Genomic DNA, 12,713 nt, shown 5'->3' on the forward strand with positions numbered 1-12,713 from the left:
TTACATTGAAATTTGAACAGTTTATATTTGATTTATTATAAAATTATTATTAAAATATTAAATTATATAAAAATATGAATAATAAAATTTAAGCTGCTAAAATTTATTATAAGCAGTTAAAATTAAATAAAATGAAATAGTTTATAAGAGAACAATTTAAATAGTTTAAATCTTAATCTTGTGATTAAAAATGAAGAGGAGGGAACAAGGATGAGAATGAACAGGAAAGAATCCTCTCCTCTCTTTAGTTCACTCTTCTGGATCTGATTGACATGGTCATTCTCCCAAATTAAAAAAAAAATAAAATTATTTAAATAAATGACTATTTGTGAGATCATCACAAAAAATGTGTGGGAAGAAAATGACAGAAACGGCTAGGATAACATTTTCCTTTTGAGATCAAGTTTTTTTTTCGCATATTTTTAAGAAAATTAGATATATTTCATTGTGTAATTAAAAAAATATTCATGCATGTTCATATATTATAAATAATACAGTTTGTTATAATTTATATTATATAGTCAATGATTGATATGTTAACAAAAATAAAAACAATATAATAAGTGACCCATAAAGAAACCTAGCTGTGGAGCTGTACTCAGAAAAATGACTTTAAATTTAATTTATAAAGAATAGATTAATTTAAAAGTTCAAATTACGTGTAAAAAAAAATTGAAAGGTCAAAAATTTTGTCTTTAAAGTTCTTGAAATACTTTTTAAAATATAATATCATTATAAATTAGTATTTTTAATTTTAAAGTGTTCTGTTTCACTTTTAAACAAAAGTACACATAATTATCATTTGAGGTAACAAGATCATATTTTTCTTCCTTCATCTTTATTAATACAATTGATTTTAGGGAAAATGATAGAGAGATTTAAAAGAACCACTTAATTCAAGTTATGTTTTAAATATCAAACTTTAAAAATTTATAACTCAAGCTTTCAAATTTAAAACTTGTATTCTAAATTTTAACAGGAAAATTAAATTTTTTATTTTTTAATCATGTTAAAATTTAAAAAATAAATTATAAATTCATCACAATATAGTTACAAAATTGAGAGATTGATTATACATTTTAAAATTTAGTATTTAAAATCTAACTGAAATTAATTAATTTTTTTAGGACCTCTTTATCATTCTCTCTTAATTTTATAAAATTACCATGTGAATGCCAGTGGTAATCAAGTCAAATATTCAATATCTTAAAGTAGGTCATAATTTTGAGCCTTGCGAATAAAAAATCTTATGTTGTCAGAGTTTTATTTCCCGTTTGAGATTATGTCCTAGCTCAAATTCAAATCTAGGATCAATTTGTTTAAGATTAATAAAATTAAAAGTGGTCTTTTGTTAAGCTTGATACGAAAAAGTTGTTGGGAGAAAATTAAGCCAATCATAAAAATTTATAATACACCTCTCATCAGGACATTGAAGATAGAGGGACGACGAGCAAAAATTATATTTATTTTTAGTTAAAATTATATTTGTCTCCTTTAAAATTTCAATTGGCCCCATAAAAAATCAATTACACCACACTCTGTTTAATATTATATCAAGCATACATATTTAAAAATATTATTTTCTCTTATATTTATTATAAAAATAAATTTTTGATACAAATGAAATTAATATATATTTTAAAACTTCTTATATAATTTATTTATATATTACTTAAATTATATTGAAAATTACATATTTAAAAATATTTATATTTATATTTAGTATAAGTATTGCCCTTAATAATTTTTTCTAGATCCGTCACTTCCTCTTATATTTAGTTTAAGGTTCTTCGCACAATTTCATCATATCCTCAAAAACTTCTTCATGTTTAACTTAACTAAAATTATTTTGAATCTTAAACAAACTAATAGCCCTAAACTCTTAAAAATAACTAGAATCTAAAAAATAAATTTATAATTATTTTGAGAAGTTGTCGAAATAATCAAATACGTTTTAAATGAGAGAGAGATAATATCATACAAATACTGAGATACATGTAAGAATTATAAAACTTAAAAACAACCAAATAAAAAAATCATTTTTATTAACAAAGATTCAAGAAGATATTATAAAATCTTAGAATTACTAAACTCTTTCAACATAAATAAATAAACAAACAAGTCACTATGCATGTTGCATCATGTGAAGATTGATGATACATTATGAATAATTTATAAATAATATGATCTGATCTGATCTGTGATGATGATGATGATGATGATGGAGGAATATGCAAAATATGAATAACTCTCACGCATCCATTATTTGTATGCTATCGAATTGTTAAGATAACATGTTGATATGTGCCAATGTTTATTTTGATTGCACGTCCTAATTATCACTACTAACTTATTTTTCAGTATTTTTAACTGATTGGAAAATTATTCGAAGTTAATTAACAATCATCACTTATACATATCTAGGCCGTTGGAAATAAATATATTTCAGATCTGGACCTTCTACAAGCTGACTATAGCAGAGGTATCAACTCCTCCCATTAATGTCTGGTTTAGAAAAAAAAAAAAAAAAACTCCTTCTATTAATGCAAGCTTTCTTTTTGGTTGTAATTGAAGCTGAAATTTATCTCCAGGATTGGGATTTTGTTTAATTTAATGATTTTACAAAACATGTTTCAATAATGTCATAATGTTTAATAATTTTAAACACTCTTTTATCCCCTCAGGTCCTTATTACAAATGTAATTTTACATTTTTATAACGAGAAGCATTCTTTTTTTCCTTAGTTAAAAAATGTAATTAAATTTTTATCATAATTTTTTTGTAACATCATAGCTTTAATTTTCTTAACTTGGATGGATTTGAGTGGCTTAAATACGAAATTTGCTATTTTGTTTTGGGGTTAAACTAGCTACTTGAGGACTTGAGGTTATTGAGGCTTCTAAGCATTAAGTGTGATTGAGGATGAGATGTGAGTAAAGGAGGGGGAAAATTGAACCTATGTAAAAAAAATTCATTAAAGTATAAACTTTGTCATGTTCATCACATTCATTATATTATTAGAATCCGTATATTCTATCAAAACTAGGGAACAGAATTTGATATATAAATTGTCTATATCCTACAAAGCTATCTTAAATATTAATTGTTAATGGTTAGTTGTCCTAATGGCAATGCCATCTCCTTTTCTTGAAAGAGATCCTGAGCTTAAATCCAATATTGTCATATTTGTGTGTGTCTCCCTTTCTTATAAAGAAGGGCTAAATTAGAAGTAAATTTTTTATAAATCTTAGATATTAACTAGACATACTATGCATACTAACTTCAAAATCAAGAGAGAGATTACTTGCCTCTGCTTGGGCATAAATTGCCGACCTCTTGAGTGAATTTCTAAGCTTTAAATGCTAAAGTAGTCAGTCTCCTACTCTTTCTACCTTTAAATTTTCATTTGAATTGGTTGAAATGTTAGTGTTTTTGGATATTTCAAACTTGAGGCATTTTAAATCAAAATGGGTTCAAAAATGTAAATGAGGTTAGACTAAAATGCGTATTTTGCTGTATAAATAAGGATGTTTTATTATCAGGCACACAATGTAAGCCATTTCAATCATCAAATTTCGTGAACAAAAGAAAACTGACTGACTACATACTGCACCTGGAAAAAAAAAAAAAATTCCCCAATGCCGTAGAGCTTATTATTATTTTAGAATCAAAATCAAAGAAATATATAATAAAATAACTTGGGTTAATTAATTTAACAATTATGGGCATGTCATATTTCTACATTTACCTTCCAGACATCATATTTGTGAGTGCTGGATTTTCATACAAGGAGGCAATGTCCCATTCCACAGAAGTAGAAGAAAGACTCATTAGAGTCACTGCAACAGATCTCATGCTTGGACGTCGCTCTGGGTCTGTTTCTGTGCACGCTTTGCCTAATTGTGCCATCTGCAAGTCATATAAATAGATGTCGGATTGAAATAGATAGATGAGATCTTCATACCGTATTGGATTAAAAACTCACAAACTGCATTTGATTTGTTTGCTTCATTTACACACTTATCTTGTTGGGTTTTTAGTTTTCACATTTTTTCTATTAAGTTCTTTGATTAATAATGTTTGACAGTAGACACACAAGCATTTTCCAAGGTCAAAAGTATTGAAAAAGTTTAATTTATTTGCTGACCTTGCAAACTGAATCGATTGTATAATGGTCGCCGAGCCTAGGATCTACAAGCTTTTGAAGACGTTCTTTTGGGTCAGGCTGCTCAAAAGCTTCATCAAACTGTAACAATCAAAGCCAAATATAATTATAACCATTAATTACTCAAGAAAAATCACGAGGATCACATTCAAAAATCACAGTAAATAAAATAATTTTAAGGGAGAAGTCAAGAATCACCAAAGAGACAAGGCCTTTCGTTGTTTCAGAACCAGCTCCGCCAGTCCTAAACACGGCTTCTCTAGCAGATATGAGTTCATAGAGGACAACTCCAAAAGCAAAGACATCAATTTTTGGCGTAACACTGCCAAATGCGTATCTGCAAATGGGAGAATAGCATCATCAAACCTGAGAACAAATGTTAACTCATTTTTGCAATAAAAAAAAAAAATTGAACCCATTTTTTCCTCGAATATATACTAAGAAAATACATTCATTGATCAGAAAATTTCTTCCAAAAAACCATTTCAAGGAAAGCCAGAGTTTCACACCAACATAAACTTTCTCCATATTCATATCCAATTAAGTTATTTAAACAAGTGAAGAAAATGAAAAAGAGGACAGAAGCAATTTCTAACGCATAAAACAACAGTAAATGCAAACAGTTTCTGCACACTCTGCGGCCGCATTCTTTATCGCTATATATATATTTCTCTTTAGTCATGTTTGTGTTGATATATGTGTGACAAAATTAATCCATTTGAAAAGAAAAAAGAGGGATGGCTAAAAAATTGTATTAAATCTACTGGTTGGCTTCAGATTCTCGTCAAGATATTTCCACACAAACTGCAAATCTCAATTTCTATGCTTAAGCTGACACCTAAAAAGGAAGGTAGAAGTGGTCATACTCAGGTGGCATATAACCAAATGTGCCTGCGAGATTGCCGGTGGGAAGTGATGAACTTCCCACTTCAGTGAGCTTGGTTAACCCAAAATCTGCAACCTGAGAAGATGAATAATCAAGGACTAAATGCCATGATGAATATATATATTATATATAAATATACAGGTTCTACAGATATTGAATGAAAATTCAACCTTTGCACGGAAGTTTCTGTCTATCAAAATATTAGCTGGCTTTATGTCCCGATGAATATATACAGGCTTCGTATGCTCGTGAATGTAATCAAGACCTCTAGCTGAATCCAAAGCAATTTGCACCCGAGTAGACCATGGCAAGGGGTCTCTCCCTGTCAAGAGTGACTTGATTATTAATATAAAATATAACGTTTATTGCAAGCTGCACTACTTACAAATATGGATAATATATGATTCATTTCTCAGATTTTGTGAAACAAAACGAAAAAACGTGTCTAGTTAATGGTAAAATGCTTTTCTCACTTGCATCTCGCAGGTGTTGGCTTAAGTTTCCATTGTCAATGTATTCATATACCAGGAAGAGAGAACCCTTCTTAACACAATATCCAATCAAGCGTACCTACACAGTTTTTAACAAGTAGATTGAACTTAAAACAAAGTATAATACGGTTTAAACTGTAACTACCTACAAATAGGATACTTGAAATCCTGAGTGCAGATATAAAAAACTGACACAATGAATAAAATTGGTGCACATGAAAAATTTCTCCTTGCGAAAGAGGCAGATAGCTTCAGGATTACCTGTTGCGCATAAGCATGTTACAATGAATATTCTCATAGAACTCTATTGAGGTCACAATACCAACCAAGAACGGTCTCTCATTAATTTTCTATGCTAATCATATGAACGGTGGACTGTCCTGCGGTTCTGTTGAGGGTATCTTAGATTGTGAAAAGTGGACTACACCTTAATACTTCCTTTAATGAATCCAACACAAATTATTTCAGTCAATCACAGCAGGTTTACAATGCAGTAACCTTCCATTCAAACACCTAGAGGACATCTTATATACTTTCTCCAGTGCATAATGGAGGTTGACCCATGCAGGTAGTTTGGCAAGAAAATAACAAAAATGCAAGCATATGACACGATATGTGGAAGATACAGAGCTTAGTAAAGAGTCAGTTCACTATCTCCACTGATTTTGTGCTTTATATTTATATGAAGCGCATGCATGCTGCAGAGATGTTTCCCTCTTATTTGAATTAATGCAAACGTAGAGAAAATAAGCAGAGGAAAGGAAGAGAGAGACAAAAGAAAGAAGAGCCAAGAAGAGAGAAAGATTGGACTCCTGACAAAAGTAATAGTTGAAAATGTTGGATGAGTTGAGTGACAAGAAATTGTCTGTATTCCGTCCTGAATGCTTTTACAAGTGAATGAAATGACTTTTTATATTTTACAGGCCCAGAGCTGAAGAGTAGTTACGATAATCTCCATGAGAAAGTGAGGGTAATCTTTTCCAATAAACTTCAAAATAAATAAAAATGATACCAAAAATAGAAAAGAAAAGAGTGATCAGAGAAGAAAAAGGCTGTCTTGGAGAATGATGTTTGATGCTTTTTATGTTTTAAAATAAAACCAACAAGCATGAGAATTACATCATTCGCCTTAATTCAAAACAAAAACAAAAAACAAAAAAACAAAAACAAAAGAAAAGAAAATTAATGACGACCAATCCCCAAATGATAACCTTCCAACTCCAATGGTAATAGATCCTCAGTACTATTCTGTGTTTAAAATAATAACATTGATGTCTTCATGCCAATGCCTAGACTAATGTTAAAAATTCTCACCATCTACACCATATCATTCAGGCGAAGCCAGCAAACCAATAAAATCCTACATAATTTAGATTTTACAGAAACAATATATTTGCTTATACGTTCAAGAAAACTAACAGTATTTATGCTTTGGTTCAAAAGTCATCGTACCAGGTTCAGGTGATGAACATGTGTTAACACTTTCAATTCAGCGATAAACTCTTTCGATTTTTGCGACTCCATCATTTTTACTGCAGCTTTCTGCAAAGGAAAATATCTTTAAGAGGTTTATTTAACCAAAGGATAAGAAAACTAAAATGGCAATAAAGAAGAACCAACAAATTCATATACACCCTAAAATTATTAAGATATTATCTTATGTAACATCTCTTCAGTCTTGCTCTTGTACTAACGCTTTTGAAGTAACTCTTCATCTTCTATCCACCCTATTGAGTATGAGTTCAACTATTATTTGTCTTTACCATAACCAACAAATTATAGTTAACGCAAAGACAAACTGTAGAACACAATTTTTTTCTCGTTTATGTATCTTCTCCAGTATGCAACTTCAGATAAAATCCTCATTTTAAATACCAACAGGACACGTATATGCTAACCTCTATTACTTTATTGATGAATTATACATTACTGAAGTTCACCTTTTCAACCTCCAACATTCTTATAATAGCTGTGTTCCAAATCCGTTGCATGTAATACTCTCATATTTGGTCAAATGCTAAGAGTCATCAATAGAGCAAGACTACAATATTGTATAAATAGTCTTCACATACTCTTGCTTAAAAAAGAGATTCAGTCTAACAAATATTTATATGCATCATTAATAAAAATGTCACATGAATATTAATTAAACACAACTTTTTCTTTTGGTAAAAATGCATGTTATTAAATTAAATTTAATAGCACATGAGATTACAAACCTCGCCTCTCAGCTCTGCATAGTACACAGCCCCAAAACCACCTTGACCAATTTTATTTGCCATACTGAAGTTATCTGTGGCTTGAGCTAGTTCTTCATACGAGAACTCCACTGATTTGTCCACAGTAGTGCCAGCAGGTGGACCATTTGAAACTGAAATTTAAATTCAGCATTACTACATTAACCATAAATTGTATTGTCATTTTGTATGCATTTCATCCATTTATTTCTTTATAATAAAATGCAGAAAGCATTTTAGAATCAGAACAACAAACAAGATTTTACCAACCTGAGGTGTAAATGAGATTCAGTTTTATATTTTAATCACGCAGAAGCTTTGCAGCAAAAATTCAGGGGGTTTAATACCTAACAGAACACATCTTGCTCTAACAAGTTATGCATGCCATAAGCTCTAAGCCAAAAAAGGTTAAGTCAAAGTTTATATTGCTACGTGGTCTATCATTTGCACAAAAAGTTCTGCTGCATTGTGTTTTGGGTTCAGTTTTGGTATGACCATCAGGTACCATGGCTAACCCCCATTTTCTCCCCCAGTCAATGATCTCTCAGCCAATCGCACATCATTCTTTTACAAGCAATATGAACTATACGGCAGAAAGAATTTGGGATGTTATAAGAACATTGACTATAGACAACATCACCCTGTCCCTTCAGAGAGCTAGAGTTAGGAGACAAAGGAAACGAGGCCAACAATTAAGTATGTTATAAGGTGTTCTCATTTTTACTTCAGAATGTTCAAGAAGTTAGAGGAGAATTGTTCAATCATTTAAATCTTTGGAACACATTAAATTTTACCCATATTGTACATAGAAGTGCAATGGGAAGGAGAAAGCACAGAAGTAGATATCTATTTACCATTCCCACGTTGAGCAGAGTGGACTGCTAATCCTCCTGAAAGCAATTCTTGCTCCTCCTCCTTCTTCTTATGGTGATATACAACATAAATACAAGCTGCCAATAAGAGAACCACAGCTACTGCTCCAGCAGATAATCCAGCAATAGCCCGGCCCTTTAGACCTGCTTATTTAGAAATTATATCAGATCAAAGTAGCCTGACCTTATAGTTTCAGCATATTCTTACCAGAACATTCATCAAATAAGCAACTTTCTCAGGAGAGAGATGGTCAAACCTTTTGAGCTGCAATGGAAAAAGAGAACACACATATCATGATTAACACAGTTGGAGTAAATGACAAGAACTCCCAAGTTTTGCTAAAATCACCCAGATCCATTTCCAAAATATACAATTTCGTCCAATTCTTTTCTTTTTAACTAAAACACCCTAAAAAATTAAAAAATTGGACTAAAATGCGATGCAACTTTGATCCAAGAAAAGTGCATATATGTTTTGAAAAAAGAGGGGAACTTCATTTATTATTATTTTTTTTTTATAGGCGGAACTTCATTTAATTTACTCAAAAATCTTATTAGAGAGAAGAAAAAAAATCTATGCAACTTCATGTCAAAATCATATGGAAAGGAGAGTAATTACCTAGGTGGCAGTGGCACATAGACATCATTTTGGTCTGAAAAGTTGAAGTAAACAATTATGTGAGGCAAGACTAAAAACATCTACAGTATCCCATAAACAAATTGAAAGAGCTAAAAACACGATACTTGTTAGTTAACCATATATTACTTGTGAGCATTTTTAGGTTATAGATGACCATAAATGGTTACGATCCTTTTCTTATCTTAATTACATGATTCACATTATCTAATGGCAAGAGTGGAGTTAATTTTGAAAGAGGAATGATTAAGAATGTTTCTCTTATTAGGATAGAAAATTACTGTTCAATCAAACCCCAGGGCATGGGCGTCGAGACCCTTTGTTGCTTTTATAAAAAAAATTGGACCGTCTAGATTCATTAGATAATTTTTTTAAAAAGAAATTTAAAACTAATGACAACAAGAATAATGATTCATAATAAAAACAAAATAAAATTAAATTAAAAAAAAAATCTAGAGGGTTCAGATCTGCGAGATGCTGCAGCAGAAAAACCGAATCAAGAGATTAGAGACGTTCTCAGAGAGGTAAATGTTTGTACCCGTAGATATGGGAGCTCAATTTTAAAAGCAAAAAGCCAAGATTCTGACCCATTTGGACATTCCACAGGATGCAATCTAAAATTATCAGTTCAGAATCCCGTTTATAGCAGGTAAAATGCCATTTTCACAAAAGTTTCAAGATCGCAAAAGAAGACCAGTCCATGAGAAGAATTTATTATACTGTTGTTGGTGAAAAGATGTTTCCCAAATTTATACATCCATGTTGACAATTAAGTTAGTCTTAAATTATGTGAAAAAGCAAATTAGATTACGTGACATTCCATAAAGTAATGTACCTCTTCCCGGTATGTACACTAAACCACTCCCTTGGTTGAAATCAACACCAGGATTGTAACTTTGGAGCAACTGCGGATCAAGCTTCACCTGGTTCGCAATTGAATCCAAAGAATCCTCAGCTCTAAGCGGGTACGTGATGAACAACCCATACTCTTTCGAAACGCGGCTATCCCCACACGAACAGTTCACAGTCACATTCAGCGTTCCATAATCAGGAATATTGTTCGGCGAAAAGCTATTCACGCTCTCCAACCACGAAACAGTGGTCAAATTGGAATAAGTCTGATTCGCAATCTTCATATAGGTGTCCTCTTTCTGAATTGGGTACTTAAATACGTAACCTGGATATTCACCATCGATGCAATCATCGCAAGGGAACGGAACGTTCACTCGAGTGTTACTTGGGATAAAGTCTTGGCTAGTTAGCACGCCTTTGTTATAGCTGACGATATCATCAGGCTTTTCAACAAGAGGTGATTGCATAATCTTCGAAAGGAAGGTAAGATTGTCAAGTTGGTCCGAAATATAGTAGGAGGCTAAAGCCAAGTCGCATCGTTTCTTGCACTTCGATTCTGCATTGAAACAAAGAGAGAATAACAATAACATCAACAAGATAAGTGGAAACCCAATTCTGGGTACCATATTGTAAATGGGGTTCAGAAAAATCAGAAGAAGAAAAAACTCAAAGGGAAGAATGAGTGTGTTGAATGAACAAGCAGAGAGAAAAAAGCTCAGAAATTGGGATGTGGAATGGGAATGTACGGAATGATTCACGCTGGGATTACACAAGGAAATGAAGGAGGAATTGTATTTGATGATGTGAATGTAAGTTATTGAAGACAAGTTAAGTGATCAGCGAAAATTTCCCGCGTATTTTCGTCAGGACATTGGAGCATTCCAAATGACAGGTTAGAAAAAGGAAGACCGGAGACCACAGTCAATGTTCGTACGCATCGTTTCAATCAATAGCCCGAAAAAGAAGTTCCTCGTCTGTTGCGTTCTTCACGGTATGTATTATATGCAGGAAAAACATAATTTTTTTTTCCATATAATTTCATGAATTTTATTTTTAATCTTTATAATTTTTTTTCATATTTCAAGTCTTTATAGAAATTAAAAATATTAAAAAAATTAAAATTATTGAAACTTAAAAAAGCAAACATCACATAATCTTTTTAAAATTATAAGATTTGAAAATACTAAAAAAAATTATGAGACTAAAAATAAATTTTATTAAAATTATAGGGATGAATAATTATATTTTCCCTTTATATATAGAGAGAGAGAGATAATTTAGACAGTTAAAAATGTAAATTTTAATTATAAATTAAAATTTATATTTAAAATTTAAATATTTTATTTTTAATTAAAACATTTGAATTTGTAATTAATTTTAAATTAATATCTTTAATTTATTTTTCAAAACACATTTTCAACACGTAACTATTATTTTAAAAAAAAAATCTACTGAAAATGCATGTGGTGCATTCCAAAAAGATAAAATGCAATGTGATGAGGAAGTGAGGATGACTCATTCAAAAAGAAGGTAAAGACAAAAGAAGAATCTTGAAAAAATTGTACTCCTTCACGTCCCTTGTATAATGCGTTGTATATTCGAGAAAATTAAAACGATACAGTCATACAAAAAAGATTAACATAATCTGGGCATCAAATGACAGGACACAAATCAAGAAAATATAAAAATTAATTCAAATTCTAATGCCATGTTTGGTATAATAAAAATGATTTTAATGAAAAAAATAAAAACAAATATAAAAGTTAAAATGAAAATAAAATTTAAAAATATATTTGATAAATTCATGAAATCGATAGATTATTTTTATTTGATATTAGTTTTTAAAATATGAAAAGATTAAAAGTCAAAATCACCGTCCATTTTTACCCCTATATTCTTGTAACTAGAGTAAGCATGACAAAGTTCCCTTTAATTAGTAAGAGTATGATTAAAATAGTAAAATCCTTTTCAACAAATAAAATAATCTAACAACTTTTCTTAATCTACACCCAAAAAACAAAATCCGGAACACCTTATGTAATGTGCTCACCTTGGCCTTGTCATAAGGAGGCAAATCACATTAAATTTGACTTTTGATACAAAGCTTGTGGTCCGATGTAAAACTTTTGAAGTGTTATTCAGCTATTAGATGAGAATTATTCAATTAACTTCAAGAACAAATCCAGTGAAATTATTTATCCTTAGCTTTTATCATTTATTTGAAAGAAATAAAGTTAGGAAATAAGATTTATCTAATCCTAAAGATTTTATAAGATTGTATTTTTAAAATAAACTCCTCAAAATAATGGTTAACTTAATATTTTTATTATTTTGTCATAATTTTGTCCATATTTTAATTTATTTTATGAAGGTGCTGTATTTTCTTTTTATCTATTTATATTTTAAACAATTAAAAGTTTTTGTATTTTTAATGAAATTAAAAGAACCAATTTCTATTACCTCATTTTCTCCATTTTTCGTTATTTCATTTTATTATTTTACATTTCTTTTTTTTCACAACTTTTTAATTAAAATCAAATAAAAAATGTGCTCATATAAATAAAAGAAAAATG

General features: G+C 30.3%; 1 protein-coding gene across 1 annotated transcript; it reads right to left on the reverse strand.

Annotated features, from left to right (window-relative positions):
• Window positions 1-3,622: 3,622 nt before the first annotated feature.
• LOC129318528 (lysM domain receptor-like kinase 3) lies at window positions 3,623-11,086 on the reverse strand. The gene is given in 12 exon segments (XM_054963357.1): window positions 3,623-3,909; window positions 4,148-4,246; window positions 4,364-4,502; window positions 5,032-5,126; window positions 5,222-5,373; window positions 5,525-5,621; window positions 6,995-7,084; window positions 7,762-7,913; window positions 8,634-8,830; window positions 8,884-8,916; window positions 9,271-9,304; window positions 10,124-11,086. Coding segments are annotated over 12 exon segments (1,896 nt in total). The 5' UTR covers window positions 10,767-11,086; the 3' UTR covers window positions 3,623-3,744.
• Window positions 11,087-12,713: the final 1,627 nt, after the last annotated feature.

The sequence above is a fragment of the Prosopis cineraria genome, unplaced genomic scaffold, assembly GCF_029017545.1.
Source record: "Prosopis cineraria cultivar Desert tree isolate PC_DT_omini unplaced genomic scaffold, ASM2901754v1 PC8, whole genome shotgun sequence".
Lineage (NCBI taxonomy): Eukaryota > Viridiplantae > Streptophyta > Magnoliopsida > Fabales > Fabaceae > Prosopis > Prosopis cineraria.